The 28,000-nt window shown below is 38.4% G+C and overlaps 1 protein-coding gene across 2 annotated transcripts in view; it reads left to right on the top strand.

The window, feature by feature from the left end:
- Positions 1–28,000, top strand: part of ZNF277 (zinc finger protein 277) — a 136,703-nt gene that overhangs the window by 61,411 nt on the left and 47,292 nt on the right. Inside the window, exons 2-3 of one of the 2 annotated variants that reach the window (XM_033195089.1) lie at positions 17,895–18,096; positions 27,739–27,827. In XM_033195089.1, coding sequence (XP_033050980.1) covers positions 17,895–18,096; positions 27,739–27,827 — 291 coding nt within the window. The remainder of the gene's footprint in view (positions 1–17,894; positions 18,097–27,738; positions 27,828–28,000) is intronic. The other variant, XM_033195090.1, reaches the window with a different exon arrangement.

Genomic DNA, 28,000 nt, shown 5'->3' with positions numbered 1-28,000 from the left:
TTTTAATCTAGATTTTTTGAGGAGTTTCTCATTTTTAAGACTACATCTTTATACCATGAAGTCAACCCACAGAAGTGTAAGCTAAACAACCACTTGCTGTTTTAAGCTTCTGTGTGTTGGGACAGTTTGTTATCTGGCATTAATATGACAATACCTGACTGATAAACCTTGATTTGTCAGTATTCAAATATAATTGACTCTTGTTAGTCATTAATATAGAACCATATGTACAATGAATGGCAAGACCTTGAATGTGTTCATGATCTTATTCCTAGGATGTGTTATCAAATTAAATTTTAAGATACAATGGATTTTTTTTTTTTTTTTACAATGTGCTGTAAATAAAAGACTACATCTCTTTGATATCAGTGTCTTTTTTTTTCCATGAGTGAATACCCCAAATCACAAGACTGGGAATCTTGAGTGATACTATATTACCTTTCTCCATTTGATATGTTTATCTCACTGTATGGCATTTATGTGTCTGGATTTGGGGGGAAATAAATTATTCTAGTACAATTAGTTGTAAAGCATGTTTTGGTAAACCAAACACTATTTTCTTATTGTTTTGCAGGAAAAAACACTGAAACTGCATCAGGGAGGTACAAAGCCTCATTGTTGACTTGGTTGTTAACGTGAGGCAGAAACAGCTAAGATAGCCAGTCATTTATCATAGTGGACATTGGCATATGCAAGAAGACTTGTAGCACTTCACTAAAGAGGATGGCTTGGTAGAGAAAAAGGTTTTGGGTCATAGCTTGCTTATCTCTAAAGTGGGTTTTTGATTCTAGGTCCTTCCTAGCTGTAAGCCGTGATACACTGTACCAGAAGCACTTTTTCAATATGTGGCATGCCTTTGTTCCCTAATCCCACCCTCTTTACCAAGGGTTTATCAAAGTCTAGAAGCTAAGCTGTATTATCAGACTTGGCCAGTAGATACCTTTGTCTGTCCTAGTGTATTATTCTACCCTAAAAATACTTTGTTATGTTCAGGTACTTCTACTGTAATACCGTATCTGTGTTGCTGAAAAACTTTGCATTCTACAAAAATCACACAATAAGAATAATAGAGATCATATGGAGGAGAGGGCTAGGGACAGATCATTCAAAACCAATGGAACTTCTGTAACCAGAGCAATCCTAATAAAAAGAGCAACATGGTTAAATCTCTACTGGATTTGCATCCAGAATCAGTCCAGTTAAGTAATCCCAATAAAAAGAGTAATATGGTTAATTCTTCACTGGCTTTGCATCCACAATCATAGTCCAGTTGATTCTTTGCATCCTTGAATTTTAGGATTCATGCTTCTTTCTTCAAAATTTAGGTCCTTGGGGGCACTTAGGTCGAGTTGAGGTCAGTTTCATCAAAATTAAATCTCTAACCCTGGGTATAGACCTCTGTCAGTCAGGTGTTTTTAAAACCCAGAAAGAAATGCCTTTGAGGGGTCTTCATCCTCATTCTTGACTTTCTTGAAAATGTCCCTATTTGCTGTAAGGAAGGACTTAGAATTTTCAGGAGTTGTGTTAAAGATCTGTATGTATTGCTCAGGCTTGGTTTAAATAATGAGAAAGCTTGACCCTAATTGATTCAAACCATTATTGTGCTGACAAAAATACGTATGAACCAATACAACTTCTATTGTATTCTGACATTATTCTTCAATTTATGAAATATATATGAGCAGACTCAAAGGAACATATATTAATAAAGACTGTAGTCTAATTACACTTCATAAATATCATTTCTTTTTTTATCAGCTGTCTACAAAATATAATATCTATCACAAAATATTTCTTCTTCCAAAACCTGTAGAAAAGGTAATATGTTTTCCTAAAAACAGAAACCATTTTTAACTCTTATTCCACATAGTGTTTATCTTCTTATACTAACTTACAGAGTTATGAAATTGATCATATCAAGTTTTCATTAGAACAGTGGTTTGTGCCTTCACATAAAGCATATCTCTGTCTAAGCAGCTGGGAGTAGTAAAAAATAAAATAAAATACGAAACGTATCCCAGCCACCATCAAGAAATTACATTAGAATCTCTGTGTAAAAAATATCAGCATATTTTCAAAGCTCTCAAGTTGATTCATACATACTGTTAGAATTGAAAATTGTTGCCTGAAAATAAAAATAATGGTATTCATTAGGATATCATTTTCAATAAAGTTCCATTTAGACGTTCCATTGAAGCCAGTTCTAATCAGATTAAATGCTGGCAGAATTCATTGTTAATTGTTACGAGTAATTTGCAACATGTACCATTTGTGTAAACTAGACCACCTATTCTTTCAGAGATACGAGATTTCTGTCACTTTTTGGATTTATTTAATATACTGTATCCGAAATGCTAAGAATAAAATCTGTTGTGTCTTGTTTTATTGTCCAGCATCATTTTATTCCCTCATCCTTCCTCTTTGAAGTCAAGTGATTTTTCTGATGTGGTCACATATTTGTAGAGGATTCCGTTGCATCATGGAGATGGGATTTATGATACTTAATGTCACTGAGAACATAAGAGTAATTGTCAGTAGACAAATAAATTGGAGAATTATATTTTTAAGTGTCTTGAACATGACTGAATCTCAGGTGTTTCACAGGACTTTTTAAAGACTGCTTATAGCTATATTTTTTGAAAGCAGCCCAAATCCTGATGGGTCCAAGCAACTTGAAGAAAGTAAGGCCAAACTACCTGCCTTAGCAGGCAGGCATGTGACTGGAAATGGAGAACATGAATCCAGTGATTTAGTATCTTACTTGCTATATATGGGCTATCTTAAAATTATACTTGGTTCTTTTTTCTCCTCTGATGCTTCTGACATTCTTTTTTGATTATTTTAAAAAAGTTTTTGTGGGTACATACTAGGTTTATGTATTTATGGGATACATGAGATATTTGGATACACATATACAATGCATAATAATCACATCAGGATAAATGGAATATCCATTACGTCAAGAATTTATCCTTTGTCTTACAAAAATTCTAATTTTACTATTTTAGTGATTTTTAAATGTACAATACATTATTATAGAGTATTGTCACTTTTTTGTACTATGAAATACTAGATCTTATTTATTTAATTTAACTATAATTTTACCCATTGACCATACTCCCTTCCCCATACCCCCTACTAGCCAGCCTCTGGTAACTATCCTATTTTCTATCTCCATGAGCTCAATGTTTTAATTTTTAGCTTCCACAAATAAGTGAGAAGATGCAAAATTTGTCATTCTGTTCCTGGCTGATTTCATTTAACATAATAACCTCCAGTTCCATCCATGTTGTTGCAGATGACAAGATCTCACTTTTTAATGGCAGAATAGTACTCTACTGTGTATACCACATTTTCTTTATTCCTTCATTGATGGACACTTAGGTGGCTTCCAAATTTTAACTATCGTAAACAGTGCTGCAACAAACAGGAGTGCAGATATCTCTTCGATATACTGATTTCCATTCTTTTGGGTATATACTTAGCAGTGGGATTGCTGGATCACATAATAGTTCTATTTATAGTTGTTTGTTTGTTTGTTTGTTTGTTTTTTGAGACCACCCAGGCTGGAGTGCAATAGGGCCATCTTGGTTCACTGCAGCCTCTGCCTCCCGGGTTCAAGCGATTTTCCTGCCTCAGCCTCCTGAGTACCTGGGATTACAGGCGCACACCACCACACCTGGCTAATTTTTGTATTTTTAGTAGAGTCAGGGTTTCGCTATGTTGGCCAGGCTGGTCTCAAACTCCTGACCTCAGGTGATCCGCCCACCTCGGCCTTCTGAAGTGCTCAGATAACAGGCTTGAGCCACCGTACCCGGCCTTATTTTTAGTTTTTTGAGAAACCTTCATACTGTTTTCCATAGTGGCTATACTAAATGTTCCCACCAACAGTGTATGAGGTTTCCCTTTTCTCCACATTTCCACCAGGATTTGTTATTTTCTGTCTTTTAGATAAAAGCCATTTTAACTGGGGTGGGATGATATTCACTGTAGTTTTGATTTGCATTTCTCTGATTATCAGTGATTTTGAGCACCTTTTCATATGCCTGTTTGCCATTTGTTTGTTTGTTGTTTTTTTTTTTTTTTTTTTTTTTTGAGACGGAGTCTTGCTCTGTCGCCCAGGCTGGAGTCCAGTGGCCGGATCTCAGCTCACTGCAAGCTCCGCCTCCCGGGTTCACGCCATTCTCCTGCCTCAGCTTCCGGAGTAGCTGGTACTACAGGCGCCCGCCACCTCGCCCGGCTAGTTTTTTGTATTTTTAGTAGAGACGGGGTTTCACCGTGTTAGCCAGGATGGTCTGGATCTCCTGACCTCGTGATCCGCCCGTCTCGGCCTCCCAAAGTGCTGGGATCACAGGCTTGAGCCACCGCGCCCGGCCTATTTGCCATTTGTATGTCTTCTTTTGAGAAAAGCCTATTCAGGTCTTTTGCCCATTTTAAAATTAGATCATTCGATTTTTTTTTTTCTTATAGAGTTGTTTGAGTTGATTATATTCTGGTTATTAATCCCTTGTCAGATGGAGAGTTTGCAAACATTTCCTCTCATTCTGTGAGTTGTTTCTTCACTTTGTTGATTGTTTCCTTTGCTGTACAGAAGCTTTTGAACTTTATGTGATTCCATTTGTTCATTTTTGCTTTGGCTACCTGTGCTTACGAGGTATTACTCAAGAAATCTTTGCTTAGTCCAGCATCCTGGAGAGTTTCCCCAGTGTTTTTCTTTCAGTAGTTTCATAGTTTGAGGTCTTAGATTTAAGTCTTTAATCAATTTTAATTTTATTTTTGTATGTAGCAAGAGATAGGGGCCTAGTTTCATTCTTCTGCATATAGATATACGATTTTCCTAGCACCATTTATTGAAGAGACAACTGGCCTTTTCCAATGTATGTTCTTGACACCTTTGTCAAAAATGAGCTCACTATAGATGTATGGATTTGTTTCTGGGTTTGAGGATGGTGAGTTCCCCTCACCCTGGGGTGGGTCCAAAGGTGCCATCCAGGAGCCAGGGCCTAGAGTCAGAAACTGTAGGAATCTACCTAGTGCTCTATTCTACTATGGCTGAGCTAGCACCCAAGCCACAAGTCAATGTCTTTCCCCCTCTCTACTCCCTTCCCAAAAGTAGAGAAATCTCTCCCCATGGCCACCACCACCCCAGGCCTGTGGCAAGTACTGTCCTGGCTACCACCTGTGTTCACTCAAGGCCCAAGGGCTCTTCAGTCAGCTTGTGGTGAATGCTGCCCAGCATGAGACTCTCTCTTCAGGGCAGTGGGCTCCCTGCTGCTCCAAGGCAGGTCCAGAAATGTTGTCCAAGAGCCTGGAATCAAGGAACCTAGAGTCTGCTTGGTGCTGTACCCCACTGTGGCTAAGGTGGTAACTAGGCTACAAGACCAGATCCCCCTTTGCTCTTCTTCCCTCTCCTTTTCTTCAGCAGAAAGAGTCTTCCTATAGCCACCACAGCTGGGAATGTGCAGGGTCACACCTGAAGCTCACACATCTCTGAGTCTCACCCAAGGCCCACAGCAAGTATTGCCTGGGTACTCTGCTAAGTATTCAGGGCCCAAGGGCTCTTTAGTCACCTGAATTCTGACAGGACTAGGTCCTTCCTTCCAGAGCAGTGGATTCCATTCTGGCCCAGGGTGTGTCTAGAAATGTGGTCCAGGAGCTGGGGCCTAGAATGGGGGCCTCAGGACTCTGCCCGGTTCCCTGTAGTACTGTGGATGAGCTTGTATCTAAGTTGCAAGGCAAAGTCCTTTTTGCTGTCCCCTCTCCTCTCAAGTGGAGGGAGAGGGTCTCCAGAGCTGCGAGCTGTACTACCTGGGGTTGGGGGAGGGGTGGCACAAGCACTTCCTTAGAAACCGTAGCTGGTGTCTCACTGGGTCACATGCACCCTGCATCCACTGGCTCTGAGCCCAGTACAGCACAGAGACTTGCCCGGTAATTGCAGTCCTTGTGGCCTAGTGCCTTTCAAATTTATTTGGGACCCAAGCACACTTTAGCCCGTGACTTGCTGGAACTCAGGTTGTGACCGCTGGTATGGGTGATTCCCCTCTGACTAGGGGTGGTTTGAATGCTCCCTCCATGTGCACCTGCCGAGTTCTGCCTGGTGTTGCTTTCTGCTTTGACAGGGCAACACTGAGTTCCAATGTGAAGTCCCGCAATCACTGCACTCTGCCTCCACCAAACATACAGATTCTCTCTCCAGGCCACATGGCCACTGCTGATAGGGGAAGGGTGACATGAGCAATTCAAGGCTATCTTTCCTACCTTCTTCAGTGCCTCTTTCAGGGATATGAAGTTAAAACCAGGTACTGTGATTGCTCACCTGATTTTTGGTTCTTATGAAGGTGCATCTTTTTGTGTGTGGGTAGTTTGTCAATTTGGTGTTCCTGCCAGGAGGATTACCGGTCAAGGCTTCTATTCGACCATCTTGCTCCCTGACATTATAAAGTTGTGTTAGGTGTGTCTGTGAACATGACCAGCCTCTCTGATGGAAAAGATGTAGGTTCTTCTGCACTCCAGTCTGGGCAACAGAGCGAGACTCCGTCTCAAAAAAAAAAAAGATGTGGGTTCTTTGAGGGTAGGGTAGCTCTATTTTTGTTCTTCAATTGCTTGCTCCTCAGTACCTAGCACAGCCTTTTGCCTGAAAGTGAACTAGAAGGGAGAGTTACTTTCTAGGGAAATATGTTCATAAAATTGTGATAAAATGAGCGTCAGCTAAGACTTGCCTAACTTAAGAAAGTTTCTGTCTCGTATGCTAGAACTAAAAGACAATTTATTAGTTTTCATTTTCAAATCATTGAGTCTTGCTCTATAGCAATTATATATATTAATATATAGTATGAGAAATATATATAATTAGAAAAGTTTGAGAAATTCACATGTTCAAAAATAAGAATTTAAATCACTGGTTATATGGTACTTTCAAAAGTTTATTTTGTATTAATTTTCATTTTGCTTTTGTTTTTTGAGATAGGGTTTTGCTCTGTCACCCAGGCTGGAGTGAGGTGACACGATCACAGATCACTGAAGCCTCAACCTCCCAGGCCCAAGCAATCCTCGCACCTCAGTAGCTGGGACCACAGGTGTGTGCCACCATGCCCAGATAATTTTTTATTTTTTGGTAAAGACTGGGTCTTGCTGTGTTGCCAGGCTGGTCTTGAGCAGATCCTCCTACATCAGTCTTTCAACATGCTGTGATTAGAGGCAGAGCCACAGCGCCGTGCCTTTATTAACTTTTATAGACCTAAAAAAAATCATTCTTTACCTGTTCCGTAAAAACAAAACTATTGTATTAAAATGTTGGTCATGTTAATGAATTAAGACATAAAACAGTAAAATAAAAATGTGTCATAGCTACTTAATTTTGTAAATAGAGATAATCTTAGCCCCATAATTCAGAAATGTATGATTCTATGAAAAACATTAATTATAATAGGGGGCATCAGATAGGTGATTTACAATTTTCTAGTTGCCAACTCATTTCATTAAAGTATTAACTAGACTACTATTTCCAAAGTAATGCTCTGTCAAATCAAATGAATTAAATTAGGTTAAATCCAACCTCTGTTAATGTACCGTGAAATTTCCACTGGGCATCACTTATTTAGAAAGTATAACACAGGCCAATAACCAGTCAAATCTAGCTGTGTCAGAGTTTACCTTCCCTTCTCTTCTATCTTTTCCTCTATAGAATTGAATAAATAAAAGCACTCACCAGTCACTTTGTTTCCCTGGTCTTGCCAAAAAGCCTTTTGTTTATCAGTGGCTTTTGTTACATTGGCCCTCCTGTTCGGATCACTAATTTGTAGGTTATTCTGGTTAATTCGATTTACCAGAACCAAGGTTAGGATTTTAATGTCTTTTTTGCTTATTTTCCCCTTTACTGTTGAAAAATCATTCTACATTTATATTCCCAAATCCCTAATGTCTGCTCCTTCTACTGCTAGAAAGGAAATAACATGGAGAATTTAGTTCCTTTAGTATTCGCCTCTTAGAACACAATATACACCCAGCCTTGAATTCTACTTAGAGCCCCAGCATCCCTAGTCCTGGCCCTATCAAAGTAAGAACTCATAGTCATCTTAATTTGAATGCTCTCAAGTGTCTTCAATAGTGCAGAGTGAAAGCAGTAATGAAAATGAAATGTCTTTGATGTGAAAGAGTATGTAAAGTAAGCATATAACATATAGTATGGCCCTTCATCCTTCATTTCATTTCCTTTTAGATTCTAAATCTCATTGGCATTAAACAGTAGAGTTATAGAAAGTATTTCTACAGAACTGAATATACTTAACCATATGTTTTAAACCATATTTTTTAACGCTAGAAATCTCGTCTGATTTAAGTCTACAAATACGTCAAAAATTTATATTAATAAAGAGGGATTTGTTTTTATCCATTTATTTTCTTTTCCTAGTATTTATTTCTATAATGAATTTATAATATTTCAAAAAGCTATTTCCACATCATTGTTACTGTTGCATTATTAATGTACACATCACTGATTCCTCTTTGTGAAATTGATTAAGGTAAGAAGGTATCATGTATAAACCAGAAACATACATAATCTGTAGCCAAGAAATTTAACCAGTGCACCATTAGTTTCCCACTTTTTAACCAAGTTGCTTGAGAAAGGAAGTCTGACCACATTTTCATCATTAGGTAGTTTGAAACTAAGAAATGCCACATGGAAATGGGGCAGCAGTTAAAATCTTGGAATCTGCAGTGATTTGCTGACATAAGAGGGAAAGGAGCTTCATCAGTATTGTCTTGTTAAACCTGCAGTTCACCCATAATATGGATGGGAAATCAAGCCATTTCTACAAGAGGTCCACCTGAAGTCTACCAAATGGTTTGTTGCTGAGTCCATTGTTTAGTAGCTCCTGAACTCATTGAGAGTTTTCTAGACAAAAAGAATAGATTTGGAAATAACCAGCCCATCATGGGGCAATCTGATGGATGGATGGATAGTATCTTAGGAATGTATAAGAAAGAAATGTCTGGGTATTTCTAGAAAGGTTGGACATGTTAATAGCTTTAATATTACAGTAGGATAGTTACCAAATGTTCTTACTCAACCCTTACTTGTCTCATCTTTGCTATTGCTTATACTTGCTTATAAATTGAACAAATGGGCTTCCCTAGAAACTATCAGATGATAAAAGATGCTACAAAGTTTAACACCTAAAGCAGAGTTTTCTTTATAGAATGAGAGTGTAAAAATAAAAATTTGAGCAGAGGGGGAAGCAAAAGAGTTGTTTTTCCTGAGTCTCTGTGGAAAAATTTGTTGCCTTTTCTCAAATAAATTTTTGTTGTAGACAGAATGCAATTATCTAGCCCTATTAGAGACTTTCCAGAATACATAACCCCATAATTTTAGAACCCACTCCTATTAATTATAGTAAATTATAGAAAATTAATTATAGCAATTATTATTAGTAAATTGCTGTGTTTATATAAAGGTAACATGTTACTTCCAGAAACAGTCGTCCAAAGGGTTAACTTTAATGGTGGATATTTCAGGCACTGTGATAACCAGATATTAAGAATTATGTTTACCAAGGATATTTATCTATAGTTTCCATATTATGCCGTGTATTAACTATTGCCTGTTCTGTCTTCAGGCTGTCTCTTTCTGCTCTGACTGCAAAATGAGAATAACTAGAATGATGGTTATTTTAGTAAGTTATTTTGTTGTTTGAAATCCCAACTGAATGACACTATTCATTTAGACATTATAAATAAAAATGGTAGGTCAAATGATAGAAAAATATAGTATAAGTAACAGGATACATGATTTTTCCATTTTTATGGGTCCCCAGAACCCTTTAAGAATCTATTAATTTTTATTTTATTTTATTTTATTTATTTTATTTTATTTTTGAGACAGTGTCTCGCCGTGTCTCCCAGGCTGGAGTGCAGCTGGCGTGATCTCCGCTCACTGAAAGCTCCACCTCCCAGGTTCACGCCATTCTCCTGCCTCAGCCTCCCAAGTAGCTGGGACTACAGGCACCCGCCACCATACCTGGCTAATTTTTTGTATTTTTAGTAGAGACATGTTAGCCAGGATGGTCTTGATCTCCTGACCTCATGATCTGCCCACCTCAGCCTTCCAAAGTGCTGGGATTACAGGCCTGAGACACTGCGCCCAGTGAAGAATCCATTAATATTAAATCAAGAGACTTTCTTCCCAGAAAAAAATTCACTACACACGGTATTGATATAGTTTGCCACTGAACTCCCGAAACCCCAGTCTCTGAATCAAGTACCCACTGACCTCAGGTTAAGAACATCTGCATAAATTCCATCTGTCTTGTCTAATAGACGAGTCAATAGCCACATGTGGCTATTTAAATTTAAATTAAAACTAAATTAAAATTCAATTCCCAAGTCTCACTATTCACGTTTTAAATGCTGAACCGCCACGTGTGCTTAATAGCTACCATTGTTGGACAGAGTAGATATAGAGCATTTTCTTCATCACAGAAAGTTATGTTGAGCAGCATCAGGTTAGATGATTTTAAAATAGCCTGTTTGTCTCATCATTATATTTATTTATGTGTATGTGTTTATATAGAACTACATAGTTTGAAAACCCAGTACAGGTATTGTAAAAAAAAAAAAAAAAATCAATCTTTTAGGCACCAAATACAAATCTATTGCTAAAACCTATGTTTGACTAAAAGTAACGCAACAGGCTAACTTAGCTAGGCCTTCAGGACTGTTGTAGGATCATTTGTTTTTTATCTTTTGTCTCAGTTGCATTCTCCATAGTGGTAGTTCCAAATCTTTCCCCCTTTTCTTAACCCTTGTCTTGGGTTAAATATGGATGGAGCTTATCTCACATGCTCAGAAAACTGAGGCTATCCATATAAATCCCCTCACTTTCCTTTATGTCTATTATCAAAAATTTCCTTGTGTTTTCTCCCTTTTCTCTTAATTGAATGTTATGCAGAAATGGCAAAGTGATGAACAGAATGCAAAAGCCTTAGAATTTCAACAGTATAGTGAGGACCTAAAAGTAGATAGTTGGGAAGTAGGCTTATTCTGTTTTTTTGAAAGTGATGGCAAAAACCGCAATTACTTGTGCACAACCTAACCTGGGCTTCACTCTTATGTGATTTAATTCTTTATATCTGTGTTGGGGCCCTAGAGTGTGTATTTTGAATTAATCCATAGGAATTGCGAATAGATAGCAGTGCATATGATGCCCATCTCTCTTCATCCTCAAACATAAAACCATTCTCATTATTACCAGGATTAGTAATAGGAACTAACCTATAATTGAGCATGTGTGTCAGACACTCATGTGCTTTACACTGATTTCCTTGTTTAACATTTAGAACAACAACTCTGTTGGGTGGAACACTCTATCGGGTGGACATTTTGATTAATTCATTTTATGTTGTGGAAACAGGCTAAGAGAGGTTAAATAGCTTGGTCAGGGTTGTTTAATGGAAAGTAATGGGACCATGATTCCTCCAGCCTTGACTAACGTCATCTGACTTTTCTCTCCTCCTCTCCATTTTTTAAAATTATGGTTAAAAAAATACATAACATGAAATCTATCCTCTTCACAAATTTTTAAATGTACACTACTATTAAGTATATATACATTATTGTATGACAGATCTCTAGAACTTTTTCATCTTCCATTACTGAAATTCCATACTCATCAAACAGTAATTCCCCTTTTCCCCACTCTTCCCAGCCCTGGCAACCACCATTCTACTTTCTGCCTCAGTAAGTTTGACTACATACCTCATATAAGTAGAATCATGTAGGTCGTTTTCCTGCTGTGACTGGCTTATTTCTCTTATGATATCTTCAAGGTTCATTCCTTTTAAGGCTGAATACTATTCATTGTATTTAAATACTATATTTTCTTTGTCCATACATCTATTATTTCTACCTCTTGGCTATTCTGAGTAATGCTTCAATGAACATAAAAGTACAAATATTTCTTTGAGATCTTGTTTTCAGTTCTTTTGGATAAATAACCAGAAGTGGGATGGCTGGCTCATATTATAGTTCTATTTTTAATTTTTTGAAGAACCTCCAAATTGGTTTTGATAGCATAAGGTGCATCACTTTACATTCCCACCAACAGTACACAAGGTTGTCAGTGTCTCTACATCCTTGCCAACACATGTGATTTTCTGGGTTTTTTTAAATAATAGCCATCTTGGGAGGTACAAGATGATATCTCATTGTGGTTTTGATTTCCATTTCCCTAGTGATTAGCACCTTTTCACATACCTGTTGGATGTTCGTATGTCTTCTTTGAAGAAATGTCCATTCCAGTTCTTTGCTTGTTTTTTAATCTGGTTTATTTGGGCTTTTTGCTATTGAGTTGTAGGTTTTAATATGCAGTTGACCCTTGAACAATTCAGGGATTAGGGTCACCAGCTCCCTGCCCAGTCGAAAATCTTGTATTTAACTTTTTACTCCCTCAAAATGTAACTACTTGGAGCCTACTGTTGACTGGAATGTAACAGTCAATTCACATGTATTTTGTATGTATTTCTATGTACCGTATAGAATATATACCGTATTTCTAACAATAAAATAAGCTAGAGAAAAGAAATATTTTTTTAAAACATAAGGAAGAGAAAATATATTTACTACCCATGAAGTGGAAGTACATCATCATAAAGGTCTTCATCCTCATTGTCTTCCGATTTGAGGAGGAGGATGGATTGGTTGTGCTGTTTCAGGGGTGGCTGAGGCTGAAGATATGGACAAGGTGGAAGGGGAGGCAGGAGAGATGGGCACACTAGATAAAAACTTCTACTGAAATAAATTCCTAAGTGGATGTGCGTAGTTCAAATTTGTGGTTTTCGAGGGTCAGCTGCATGCTGGATATTAATCCCTTTTCATTGACTCAGAGCAGCCTGTGGGAGGCTTAGCTTCAGTGCAAATGGGATTTCAGGGCACCACACCTGAGGTCCTCTTGTCAATTATGCTCATGGCAGCAGGAGCTTTGAATGGCGCATTTCCATGGTCGTTACACCTACGGAATCAGGATCTGCATTTTAACAAAACCTCCAAGTGATTTATGTGCTCACTGAAGAACTTTGAGAAGCGCTTCCCTAGAATAATAATTTGACACTTTGAGGGTCTTCCCCAGAATCAATAAAAATGTTAATAATCAGCATAGAATCTCCTCAAAAATTCAACTTCCTTGGAATGGTGTTTTTTACAGTTCATTTGAACAGAGTTGCTGTTCAAAGTGAGAACTAGAGCAGATAATTTGTTGTTAATGTGTAACACATGTGCAAAGTGGATTTGGGACCAAAGCAGAATTTCCAAGATGTTTGCCTCTTTGCTAAAAGGAGATAGGATAGAAGTGATTTACTTCCTTTTGTATTTTAGGGTTCAAGGTCCCTGTGGCAGAGGATTATATATTTCTGTATCTATTGTCTTTTGGTTTTTGTTGGATTTTTTTTTTTTTTTTTGGATGCCAAGTCTCACTCTGTCACCCAGACTGGAGTGCAGTGACACAGTCTCGGCTCACTGCAACTTCTGCTCCCTGGGTTCAAGCGATTCTCCTGCCTCAGCTTCCCGAGTAGCTGGGACTGCAGGCGCCCACCACCACGCCCGGCTAATTTTTTTGTGTTTGTAGTGGAGATGGGGCTTCACCATGTTGGCTGGGCTGGTCTTGAACTCCTGACCTCAAGTAATCCGCCCACCTCGGCCTCCCAAAGTGCTGGGATTACAGGCATGAGCCACTGCACCCAGCCTCTATTGTCTTTAACATGGAGTAAGATATAAATGTGACACTTGCAGTGACAGCTGGAAGTAATCTGTTAGACAAATCTTAACTGAATTATGTTTGCTGGTCCATTGCTTAGTAGTTTAGAGATTCTCTGTTGGACAGAATAGACTATCAAATAAGCCTTGAAACAAGGCCATGTCACCTAATTTATGGACTTATCCTTAGGTTTAAAATACCCACACTGTTACATGATCAAGATATTCACACAATCCTCGTGTGATCATCCTCTGAACCACTGATTTCCAGGCAGTGGTCTAGGGACTACTCCTTGGTAAAAATTACATTTTCTAAGTCTACAGTAAAGTCTTGAAGTCAGTATTTTTAAAAAAGCTCTCCAGGTGATAAAACTCAAATTTGGAAACCACTTCTCTAAGCTAAAATGTATTCAGGATTCAGGTCTATCTCACATAAACATCCTCTGGTAGAGTGGTATTACTTACTCTGAATTCCAAATGCCACTTGTTCCTTGCTTACTAGGGAGTATACTTACCTGAAGAGTGAAAAAAGAATTCAAAATTTTCAAATTAAATGTGACATACTTTTATTGCTCTCAGCAATATTTATTGTTATCTTAGAATTCAATGTAATTTTTACATCATTGCTTATTATTTACTAGTGGGCCTGTTACACCAAGGCCCATAGCGCTAAACATCTGGCTGTAAATATAGTTGGACTACCCTCAATATCAGGCAGAAAAAGTTCCCCTAAAGACAGCCACAGGTGTTCCCTGAAACAGGACTTTCCTAGAAACTGAGTACCTGTGGTCTATTATTTATTCTTTCATGTCTTCATTCAGCAAATATTTATAAAATACCAGCCATTCGATAGCTATTTCAGCTATTCCAGGCCACTGGATTCTTTTTTTATTTATTTTTATTTTATTATCTTTTTTTCTTTCTTTGAAGATAGAGTCTTGCTCTGTCACCCAGGCTGGAGTGCAATGGCATGATGTCGGCTCACTGCAACCCCCACCTCCTGGATTCAAGCAGTTCTCCTGCCTCAGCCTCCTGAGTAGCTGGGATTACAGGCTTGCGCCACCATGTCCTGCTAATTTTTGTATTTTTAGTAGAGATGGGATTTCACCGTGTTGGCCAGGGTAGTCTCAAACTCCTGACCTCGTGATCTGCCCACCTCGGCCTCCTAAAATGCTGGGATGCCCTGCATTCCAGCATGGGCAACAGAGTGAGACTCTGTTACATAGTAACTCAAGCCGGGAAATACAACTTAATACCTCCCAAACCACAAGTTTCTCATGCATGAAATTTGCATATTCATGATTTTGTTTCTAGACCTTTGCAGTAACCACAGGCAGTTTGGTTCTGGTATGTGTGAATATTTAGGTCCATTCTCTTAGGAATAATTTGAAAAAAGATAAACTGAGCATTAGACATACAAAAGGGAAAAACAGATGAACCACAGAGGAATAATAGAGAGATTGCAATAAAGCCTTCGGAAAAAATAAGGAAAATTATGGACATGAACTGTACACTAGTGATTTTTAGATACTGTGGGCCATTGAGATTTGTATAAGAATTACTATGGGGTATCAGGGAGACTGGAGGACATTGGCAGAGTACATATAAATACAAAGTAGCTTATAAATGTATATATATAAATTCACAGCACCAGACATACATACTAAAGAAGAAACAGAGTTGGAGAAATGCCATTTGGTACAGGGAGCAGAATAGCATAGTGTTTGAGTTTAGGCTCAACTCATAATGTTTAGGCTACTGACTAACATTTTGACTTTGAAAACGTAGTTAAGTTTTCTAAATCTTAATTCTCTCATCTGGAAGATTGGATAATAAGATAATTAGAATTAATTAGGAAAATGTCCTAACATACTTTGCAGGTAATTTGCAAATAGCAAGTAGCTGATAAATGTTAGTTGTGCTGTTGATGATGATTATAAATACCATAGGCTTGTTTTCAGCAGTCAAACCAATAAATTTCTATATATCTCAATTAAATTTGTGGAAAGGATGTAATATAGTACTTGTTATTTCCTACATGGCAGGTAATATTTACTAATACTACCTTTATTTAGAATATGCTGCCTTTTGTAGCTATATACTAGTGGATGTAAAATACTATCATAGAGTTTCATAAGTATAATACTTATCTCTGTTCCCCCATTCTGTTTTTCACATTTGAGTTTAAATTCCTACAAAAGTTAACCTACTACTAAAAAATATAACCTACAACTGAAGAACTCTAGAAATTCCAGAACTCCTTGATTTCATTACCTAATTTAATAAATATGGTAATTGATAACACCGGTTTTGTTAATAGTGCTTCTAAAGGGCTTATGTATTTTAAATAGTCTCCCTGCTGTCATGTATATCCTATGTATTCTCACCTTCTCTGATATTAATTTTGTGAACAAGGATAAACAGTTTGATTTAGCATACTTTAATGTGACTAGAGTATGTTTGAGTGATGTATTAGAAGCCCTCTTCTATGGGACATCTTCCTTCTCCAGCTCAGTTGAGTGACCCCCCCCAACCCCTGCTCCTATAAACTCTGTACATTCTCCATCTCTTTATATTTTTAACTTACTTGTACCTTCAAACAGACTATGAGCAGTTTAACCTTGGTGGCAATGACCATATCATACAACATTGAGCATCCCAGTAGATAGTCAGTTGATTTTTGTTGAGTTAATGAATGAATGCTGCCCTCTTACATTGCTCATATAATCCCTTTTTTTTTTTTTTTGAGACAGAGTCTTGCTCTGTCACCAGGCTGGAGTGCAGTGGCGTGATCTCTGCTCACTGAAACCTCCACCTCCTGGGTTCAAGCGATCTCCTGCTTCAGCCTCCTGAGTAGCTAGGACTACAGGTGTGCACCACCACACCCAGCTTATTTTTGTATTTTTTTTAGTAGACACGGGGTTTCACCGTGCTGGCCAGGATGGTCTCCATCTCTTGACCTCGTGATCCACCCGCTTCTGCCTCCCAAAGTGCTGGGATTATAGGCGTGAGCCACCACACTTACATAATTCTTAAGCCATGGTCACCAGTGTGCCAGTGACTGATTCAATTAATTCATAAATTAAGAATACCTTTAAAAAGAAGACAAAGAAAGAAAAGAATAGGAAACTTTAATGGGAGAACTAATATTAACCTAATTCTAAAAACTTGTCTGTGGCATAGTTTTTGGGTCTTTCTTTCTGAAGAAAGTTCTTTTCTTTCTGAAGGTTGCCTGCCCTTCTGCAAATGCCAGAGGGCTTACCCTAGTTTGTTTACCCCAGTTTCCTGATTACTAACTACTAAATAGCCTGTATAAGGTGACAGGTCTAGACATCCACTCTGGCAGACTAAAGGGGGCTACTGTCACAACTGGCTGTGGTTTTAGGCCCTGAAATGAGAGACACAGACTTTACACACGTCAGCTCTTAAAGATACTGTAGATAATGTTAGGAAGAGGAAAAATATAGCCAGGAAAAATGTTTACCACATCACATATGTCTAGTGATTGAGCAGTCATCTATGTTCACAGAAGCCTGAATACATACTTGTATAATAGGCAAATGATAAACATAAATCAACATAGAAAATTGCCATGAGGGCCACCCAGCGCATACTGTGTCTACCCAGTGTGAGAGCGTTGTTCTTCTTTGTGACAAATAATCAAGAAACAGGAAAGAGTTTGCAGGTGCGACGGGAAGCAGCTTAAAAGACAGGCCTGGCATCATCTGTAGCCTTAATGTATACCATTTACTTCCCTTGGTGTGATGATTCTCAGCCATAGGTCACAATTGAGCCTTAGAACCTTAACCCAGAGTGTTGCAGCCTTCCCCCTTGCAAGTACCCCAGGAATTGCTGCCATTGGCCAGTGTCCAAGAAGAAGTCTTGAACAGCTGCCCTGACAAATGGGTTTCCCCTATTCAAGCAAGCAAATGAGGAGTTTGAGCTGCTTTGCAATACTCCCTGCCTCTGGGCTGCAAACGCTGTTTAAAATAATAATAAAGTATCCTACTCTCTAGCACTATGTATTTTTCCTTTTGGAGACATGTAAATATCTTTAGGATGTTTTTAATGCAGGAGGTGGGAAATCATCCATATGAAGAGTTGGTTTCAGCTTTTCTTTCTTTTTTTTTTCTTTTGGTCTCTTCCAGACAGTAAGGATTGTATCCTGGAGCCGCTTTCCCTGCCAGAAAGTCCAGGTGGCACCACCACTTTAGAAGGTTCTCCATCTGTGCCTTGTATTTTCTGTGAAGAACATTTTCCTGTGGCTGAACAAGACAAACTTCTGAAGCATATGATTATTGAGCATAAGATTGTCATAGCTGATATCAAGTTGGTTGCTGATTTCCAAAGGTAAGTTCTGTTTTTGTCCTTTTTTTTTTTTTTTTTTTTTTTTTTTTTTTTTGAGACGGAGTCTCGCTCTGTCGCCCGGGCTGGAGTGCAGTGGCCGGATCTCAGCTCACTGCAAGCTCCGCCTCCCGGGTTTACGCCATTCTCCTGCCTCAGCCTCCCGAGTAGCTGGGACTACAGGCGCCCGCTACCTCGCCCGGCTAGTTTTTTTGTATTCTTTTAGTAGAGACGAGGTTTCACTGTGTTAGCCAGGATGGTCTCGATCTCCTGACCTCGTGGTCCGCCCGTCTCGGCCTCCCAAAGTGCTGGGATTACAGGCTTGAGCCACCGCGCCCGGCCTTTTATCCTTAAAAGAATTAAATTTGACCAGGTGTGGTGGCTCATGCCTGTAATCCTAGTACTTTGGGAGGCCAAGGTGGAAGGATCACCTGAGACCAGGAGTTCAAGATGCCAGCTCTAAAAAAAATTTTTTTTAATTAGCTAGGCTCAATGGCATGCACCTGTAGTTTCAGCTACTTGGGAGGTTGAGGCAGGAGGGCTGCTTGCACCCGGGAGTTCGAGGCTGCAGTGAGTTATGGTTATACCATTGCGCTCCAGACTAGGTGACAGAATGAGACCCTGTCTCTTAAGAAAGAGAATTAAATGTATTGTTTATTAAAGGAGTGGCATAATCTATATATAAAATAATTCCTATACAAATATGAAAATTCATATTCATTTTCAGGTTTCTCCTTACACTTAAAAAAGAACTTTACAACTCTTTTGTGCTTCTGAGACTTTTTGTTTTTGTTTTTGTTTTTGTTTTTGTTTTTGTTTTTGTTTTGAGACAGAGTTTCGCTCTTGTCACCCAGACCAGAGTGCAGTGGCACGATCTCAGCTCATTGCAACCTCTGCCTCCCGTGTTCAAACGATTCTCCTGCCTCAGCCTCCCAAGTAGCTGGGATTACAGGCACCTGCCACCATGCCCAGCTAATTTTTGTATTTTTAGTAGAGATAGAGTTTCACCATGTTGGCCAGGCCTGTCTCGAACTCTTGAGCTCAGGTGATCTGCCCGCCTCGGCCTCCCACAGTGCTGGGATTAGTCATGAGCCACTGCGCCCAGCCAACTTCTTAGACTTTAAAAAAATCTTTGCATTATTTTTCTTGAGTCTGTAAGTTTGAGAATGTCACATACTAATTTTTTTTTTTTTTTTTGAGACGGAATCTCACTCTGTCACCCAGGCTGGAGTGCAGTGGCCAGATCTCGGCTCACTGCAAGCTCTGCCTCCTGGGTTTACACCATTCTCCTGCCTCAGTCTCCTGAGTAGCTGGGACTACAGGCGTCCGTCACCTCGCCTGGCTGGTTTTTTTTTTTTTTTTGTATTTTTTTTTTAGTAGAGATGGGGTTTCACCATGTTAGCCAGGATGGTCTCCATCTCCTGACCTCGTGATCCGCCCGTCTCGGCCTCCCAAAGTGCTGGGATTACAGGCTTGAGTCACTGCGCCTGGCCACTAATTTATTTTCTCTAAAGAGATGAACTTTCCAAAGAGTAGATAATACCCCCTTTGCAGCATTCCATGACATTGTAGATCTTATTGATGTCTCCCAGATTATGTCTCATGTTTTAGGCCATAGACATTCTCTGAGTGGGTCCTTCCAGTAATTCCAGAATAGACTTGGCAACAGGACACTGAAAAGGCAGTGTTTGGGAATGGGATCCTTGGATCCTTTCAAGCCGAAAGGATATTGCCCAAACAAATCTCAGTTTAAGTGTTGTGATGAGTTTGATTCCTTTTTTCCCAGTTTATAATTTCTGGAAGTAGTTGTCCAAGAGAAATACCTTCCCTATACAGTTACTAAAAGCATTAAATTTGGTGTATCTGGTAGCATCCCATTTTGAGGTATTCTGTCCTGATTTCCCCATAAAACATTGTAGTAGCCCAGACATTCAATACCCCTGCATCTAAACTCTGTTTCTCCCAGGCCATATAAAACACTCCTAGCAAACAACTTCTTTCTCACGATAGGTCTTGCAGAACAGCAAGCTGTATTATTAAGAGCTGACTATGAAAGTAGGCAAGCCTGGGGTTGAGTGCAGGCTTTCACACTTCCTAATCTTGTGATTTCCTGCAAGCTGCCTAACTACTCTAAGCATTGGTTTTTTTCATCTGTAAAATGAGGGTAACACCAGCCCTCATGGTTATTGAATATTACATAAAACAAAGTATGGAATATGAGGGCGATCTGGCTGCGACATCTGTCACCCCATTAATTGCTAGGGTTGATTCGACTGATCTGGCTGGCTAAGTGGCTGTCCCCTTCCTCCCTCACCACTCCGTGTTCGTGCTTCTCAAAGCTGTGTTCTCAAAGAGGACAACCATCTCCGCTACAAGAGGACCAGTCTTTGGTCAAGGTATACGAGTAGCTGCGCTTCCCTGCTGGAACCTCCAGACAAGCTCTCAAATCCATTTGTAGGAGAACATAGGGTAGTCAAGCTTCCAAGATTCCAGACACATCCAAATGAGGTGCTGCATGTGGCAGTCTGCCTTTGTTTAAAAAAAAAAAGAAAAAGAAGAATAAGAGTATGTGTAGCATCTGCTAGTGCCTGAGACATAATGTGTACCTGATAAGTATTAGACAAAATGCAAAATTTTATTTGTATACAAAAGGTATATTTGAAATCTTAGTTTTCCGCAACTATCGTTTGAGTCTTCCGTTTGTATTCATGCTAATCTAAAAATCTAATTATCATTTGTAAAATGTAGCTTTTGAGAAAATTTCATTCAAGGTTCTACATAATCTAAACTTTTGAAGATGGTTTAAGTTGATAGCCAGCATACCCACAGAAGTAATGATAACTGTTCTCTAGCCTTCATCTCTGTCCTTATATTCTTCCCCCTGCCTAGCACCAATACTGAATATTTACTGTGTGCCTTCTGTGTATGTTGCCTTATATCGACTCAGCACTACTATTTTTGAATACATTTTGGTGTTGCCTTATCAGGGAGCAGAGATAGGAGGAGAGTTAATTGAATGATATATGTTGCCAACTGGTAAAATAAACTGATTCCTTACATGCTTTCATAGGACATACTCTCTGCTCCTCATTATCATTTGTTATTCTTTATTCTCAATTAAAATATATGTGTGTATATGTCTTCATTCTCGGAGTATTCTGGGAGCTTTGTTATATATGCAACCCGGTTATATGTAGTTAGATCTGTTGATTTTGTTTGAGACACTTCTTAGGGTAGAGATCTTCTAATTCATACTCAACCATTGAAAGAAATACTACATGGGTTATTCTTTCCCAAGGCTTCTATTAGTCAGCTTTTCTTTAATGCGAAATCTTTATTTTTCTTTTTGAGTCCTGGCTGGAGTGCATGCCACGACCTCAGCTCAGTACAACCTCCACCTCCCTGGCTCAAGCAATCCTCCCACCTCAGCCTCCCAAGTAGCTGGGACTACAGGCCTGCACCACTACCCCTGGCTAATTTTTTATGTTTTTAAATTTTTATGGCTTCACCATGTTGCCCAGGCTGGTCTAGAACTCCTGGGCTGAAGTAATCCACCCACCTCACCCTCCCAAACTGTTGGGATTACAGGTGTGAGCCATCGTGCCTGGCCATGAAACTATTCTTTTATTCCCTTTTATCATATAAACACAAATTTTCCTTCAGGAATTGCAGAAGAATATGATTAACTACCAGTGGTAATTGAATAGTTTAAGATTTCTCTTTCTCCTCTGCCACTGAAGTATGTGAGGAATGTCTGAATCAGAGTTTGTATTCTCCATTGTGCTTATGTATCATAGTTAAGTAGCTCTGTTTGTACTAATCAATCTGTCTATTTGTATCATTGTTACTAATGTCATTGTTCTATTATCCATACGTGGGCAGGAAAATTGAATTATTTACTAGGTCTCGGGACTTAGGAGTCAGTAATTGAGTGCTGGGATTATTCATGCTTTAAATGCAGATATACAGTAAAATGGATGCTTTAATTAAAAAGAAAAGGATGCATATCTGATATAAGTACTTTCTAAAGCGTATCATTAACATGTATTTGAAATATGGATACCTAGATTTTCCTTGTCAACTCTCCTTCTAATTAAGTAAAATTTGCACTCTCAGCAAGTAAAAATGTGATTAATTCTAATTGATCAGGCATATATCTGAGTAAACTCTGTTGCTTTTAAATACCTTTGACTATATCTAGTCTTCTTTAGATAATAACCTCCTACTACTTAAGGAAACTAAAAATTCCTCTCCCAAACAATCCAAGTATTGATTGTTACAATCAAAATTAAGTTGAAATCTTCTCAATATCATGTAACTTGTTTCTAATTTTAGAAGACAAGATATAAGATACAGGGTTGGGAGGAGGGAACATGAGAGGTTCAATTGGCATGAACACATTCACTCAGAACTCAAGAGGAATTGTGACTTCTGAGTACAGTAAGTAATAAAGGTGATAATAAGAGATGGACTTACCTTGTGGTTTACAAGAAGTAAGCTGTAAGTTTTCATACTATATTTATTTATTAAACAAATAACAATAAAAATTCCTGGGGCATTAGAAATAAAAACAAAAATAAAAATCTTTCCATTGAGTCCATTTAACATAGTTATTTATACTGAGCTATTTGCTAGCTTTATTCAGTAGATAAAATTGCTCTGGAAAATATACGTTAACTTCTTATTTCTTATGCTTTTTTATATTAAATTCCACACATTCACTGCTACTTAATTAACAACCATATTTCAAACCTTTATGCCTATGTCAATAACCATACCAATTACAGTGGGGCTGGGCAGGCAAGCTATTGCAACAGAACTTTTTGTGAGACAATTCCATGAGATGTGATTTGAAGTTCCTTTGGAAGAAGAAAAGTATTTGCTGATGGCCTAGTAATTATTTTTATGGATTTTTAATGAAGTGTGAAATACTTTGATAACTCATCCAAATAGAGTTCCTACCACATGTTATTTCTTAGTGCCCTTTATATATTGAGTAGCTGCAATTGTAGCTTTCAGTAAACTAGAGAAGTAGGAAAAATACAGAAGAGAAGTACTAAGTGATCTCTTAAATTTGAACAATATGTTCTAGTGAGTGGGAAAAAAATGCCACAAGAAGCATGCACTGAAGATCTGCTATCTTTATGCTATCACTCAGTTGATTACAATTTATCTGAATGCCCATACCATCCGAAAGGAAATGTATATATTGACACTTCTTAATTATAAGCTTAAAAACCACTATTATGTGTTTAATGACTAGGATGTTTCTTTACTCAAATTTAGACGTAGGTCAAAATATATGTTGTTGATGTCTATAGTATACCACAGTAAGATATGATGCCTAATTTTAAGTTGTATGGTGGTTTATGGTTATATTTTACTTTGTAACAGATTTTTTTTTCTGATGTTGTTGTCACCCAAGTTTTGGTTAGGAAGAGACCACTCAAATGACAACTTTGTTCCTCTTGTACCAACCTATTACCTGCTTTATCCCATGGGAAACACTTCCTATTTGAGGAGGGCAACTGAGGTTCTGCTAGACAGAATCTCCCCGTGATTTTAAGGCGTTGATGTCAGTAATTTCTTCCCTTGTGCATATCACCTTGAAGTAAACTCTGATGGAAAATAAGTATGTCATGTGATTCTTCTCTTCAGACATCAAAGAGACAGTATTCAAACATAGAAGTTTTTGGAGACTGAGACCCACTGACTATTGGAATCAGGCTCCTGTTACCTCTGTAGTGGAACTTCTCTGCTCCCTTTCCTACCTAGTTAAGCAATTCCAAAACAGCCCCAAACCGCTGGCGTCAATTTTCAGCCCTTAGGTAGGAATTTAGGAGCAGTTTAGACTGAGGGCTGCTGTTAAGTAGTATGCCTTTCGGAAAGGGAAAATATTCTCTTTCTCTTCAGACTTCATTTCTGTACTTCCGGTTCTGCCTTCTCGAAAAGCATTCTACGTGACCTCATTGGTCTCTGAGGGGAAAAAATGCTTCAAGTCTCTATTACAACTTTAATTGTAGGGGCTCTTTCCTGTCCCTGCCTTCCCTTTTCTGCATTTCTTGTACTAATTTGTCCCGACATGACACTCGAGGAGCTGTGTTGTAGAAGACTGAGTTTGGCCTTGGAGTCAGAGAGACAAAGTTCACATCTCAATTCTAACATTTTAATTGACCTTGGGCAAGTAAGGACTCATTAAATAGTAGCTGCGAATAATTGTCATTATTGTCACTATCATCATTCTTCTCTTCTACCACTTTAGCCACCTATATGTGCCCTCTGACACTATTAATACAACTATTTTGTCTTTTTCATGAAATGTTTGCTAAGATGTTATTGTTTTTGTTGTGTGTCTCATTATTTCACTGGGATAAACATAAATTCTTCACTACCTTAGTCTTATTTAAATATGTTATTTTTTCTTATAGTAATAATTGTCATATATTAAACACCCAGAATTTTGGACAATGTGCTTTACATTTATTATTCTATTTAATTATCAACAATTTATTTTGCACATGAATAAACTGAGTTTCAGAAAGATTACATAACTTTAAATTCAGGTTCATACCTTTGAATTCAAAGTCCTGCTGCTCTATTCACCATTGCCTCTGGGGTGGTAAGTAATACATCAACTATGACACTTTGACCACTGTCTTAATTTAAAAAGCAAAACTGCTTCTAGCATAAGATCTGTGCGGATAAGCAAGGAACAGTATTGGTTGTCCATTAAGAAAAAAAAAAAGTCATTGGCCAGGCACGGTGTCTCTCGCCTGTAATCCCAGCACTTTGGGAGGCCAAGGCGGGCAGATTGCTTGAGCTCATGAGTTCAAGACTCGCCTGGGCAACATGGCAAAGCCCCATCTCTACAAAAAGGAAAATTAGTTGGGTGTCGGGGTGCGTGCCTATAGTCCCAGCTACTGGGGAGGCTGAGGTGGGAGGATGTCTTGATCCCAGGAGGCAGAGGTTGCAGAGAGCTGAGATCACTCTATTGCACTCCAGCCTGGGCAATAGAGCCAGATCTTACCTCAAAAAAAAAAAAAAAGTCTTTAATAATTCAAAGAGCAGTCTGTTCACGAGGATCCAAGCTCTTACCTGGTCATCTGTTCCACATGGTTTACACAGACACTTTTAAGACTGCGAACATTTTCCAAAGTAAAGTAGTCTGTGTATTCAAGGAATTATCACTGCCTTTCAACAACAGGCTCTAGACCCAAAATGGAACCAATTATATAGGACTGACCACTATTCTCCGTTTTGTCTAGAGGATACCATCCAGATAGTCCTCAGCGGGGTGGCAACCAGGACTGACAATCCTCTCTTTGGTGTATTCTAGCAATAGCCATAAGGAACCTCCAGAGGGAACTTGGCCTTCCTGTCTTTTGAAGACAGTTATCTTAGCACCTGGTTCTGCCATGTATAAATTTGATTAATCATGAAAATAGATGTCTATATTTCAATTTAGAAGAATAATCCATCTTCTCTTCCTGGCATCTCTAATACAGGTTATACTGTGTTCCTTCATCCCTGTCACCACTTTGTAATGGAAAATGTGCTGAGGGGGGAATAAGAAAAGGACTAGGAATTTCATTTTTATTCTCTTAAGCCTCCTCTTGTCTTCTCTTTCCCCTTTTTTCCTCTCTACCATGGGGTGGTGGGGAAAGCAACTAGTAAGGAATGGAAAGATAGAGACTAGGAGTAGCTATGTAGGAGACTGAGGAGTACAAGGTGTTGAAGCTGGCCCAGGATGGCTAAGGAAATAATGTCCCAGCCTTTTGTAGGTACTTTTTCTCTATTTATCTGCTGTGATGGATCCGATATACACTTGCCTTCTTCTGAGATTTCTAATATGGAAGCCTGTGAGTTAGCCAAAGTTTAGGGTGCATCATTTATGTATTTGTGGTTTAAGGCTCAATGGGAGCTTAAGATTGCCATTTTAAGATCTCTTAGAATAAAAGTTAGCACTGTTTTATAAGAAAAGGGTTCACCCCTTACCCATCAAAGTTAACAGTATGGTTGTACAGGAGAAGAAAAGCTTAAACATGGGATTCTATTTTTATACACTATTCATTGACTTCGTTTTCTTACATATTCTATATTCGTTCAGTGTATTTTTATTTGATGTCAGCTCATGTCATGTTTCTCTCTTTCTCCCAGACTGCTCTCTAGCACAGACTTCTAATACACAAATGCCCTTTCCATAGAGCACTATGGTATTGGAAAATTAATGTTAAGAAAAAAATTAGGCCGGGCGCGGTGGCTCAAGCCTGTAATCCCAGCACTTTGGGAGGCCGAGACGGGTGGATCACGAGGTCAGGAGATCGAGACCATCCTGGCTAACACGGTGAAACCCCGTCTCTACTAAAAAAAAAACAAAAATTAGCCGGCGAGATGGCGGGCGCCTGTAGTCCCAGCTACTCGGGAGGCTGAGGCAGGAGAATGGCGTAAACCCGGAGGCGGAGCTTGCAGTGAGCCGAGATCGCGCCACTGCACTCCAGCCTGGGTGACAGAGCGAGACTCCGTCTCAAAAAAAAAAAAAAAAAAGAAAAATTAATAATAAAAAGGAGACAAAATATTGGGAATTGGGGACTACTTAGAGAACTTTACAGGAATCTTCAAATTCTCTACTTCTTTAAAACATTTACTGTGGACCTACTATATCCAGAACATTCCTAGATGTGCTACGTCAAGCCATTTAAAATGTCCACATTTCTACTCTTTCCATATTCTTCATCTATTTCAATAAGTCCCATTTCTTTTTTTTTTCTTTTTTTTTTTTTTTTTGGTTCTTTGGTGTAAGTTACTTGTTTTATCCCTCAGTTGTGTGACCTGATAAATTGGGAGCTATAGAGTCAACCTTTCCTTTTCCTTTCTCTCTATGAAAATAACACTCTCTTCCTGGTACCATTCAATAAATAAGACTGCAATTGCCATATAAATCTTGTTAGATAAATGGAAAGATGAACCACTTGTTAAATCCTGTCATCTTACTCCCTCTTTCATCACATATGTAGGTCTGGGTGTTAGGCTTTGGTTTTTAATTTAGCTGGTATGCTGCTTCTAACTCTGCTCATTAGATACAAGAACTGTAAGTTGGGCTATTTTTCCAAAGTCTAAATTTGCCTCATGTCAGACTCAGTGTGGACATATGGAACTTTTCTATCTTATGTTATATTGATATTGATTTTAGTCTGATTTCTTACTGTATTCTTCTTCTGACCTCTGTTCTTTGGATATATAAGATAACCACTCAGTTTTCTCTTTATTGCAGAGTGTGTGTCATAGCCTATTTAATCATTATTGCATTTTAAAGACATATAAACTTAGATGCTATTTCAGAAAAATTCATTATCACATAAAAATATTTCATTTTAACTTTCCTATATGTCTGTTTATTGAATTTGGGGATAGTAAAGTTTAGTTGTTTTCATGCCCTTACATGGTAATTCCTTTTCATTAAATCTTTATTTGATACTTCTATAATGCTCCACTGCCTTTGTATTCACAAAAAACTGCTAGAAAAGCTGTTTTAAGTTAACATTTGATTTGATGCTTTGGGATAATTGAATGTGCTTATAGATTCCTGTCATTCTAAAGCAAATAGTGTATTGAATCTTCTCATCATTCCTTATTTTGTATTGTTCTAAGGTACATTTTATATTGGAGGAAAAGGTTCACTGAACAGCCTATCACAGATTTTTGTAGTGTGATAAGAATTAATTCCACGGCTCCATTTGGTAAGTGTACATCCTGGCTACCATGTTTTCCCTTCAGTATAAAAATTCAAAGGAATAATCTTACTGTCTTATATTAGAATTGCTTTTGCTTTCATGATAGATAAAATTAAATTGATGTGTTTATTTTGCCTAACTCGAATAAAGCTAAAACAGTTCTTTGCCAAAGAGATCCT

Source organism: Trachypithecus francoisi, unplaced genomic scaffold, assembly GCF_009764315.1.
Source record: "Trachypithecus francoisi isolate TF-2019V2 unplaced genomic scaffold, Tfra_2.0 Lachesis_group4, whole genome shotgun sequence".
Classification (NCBI taxonomy): Eukaryota; Metazoa; Chordata; class Mammalia; order Primates; family Cercopithecidae; genus Trachypithecus; species Trachypithecus francoisi.
This window is presented reverse-complemented; position numbering and strand designations above follow the sequence as displayed.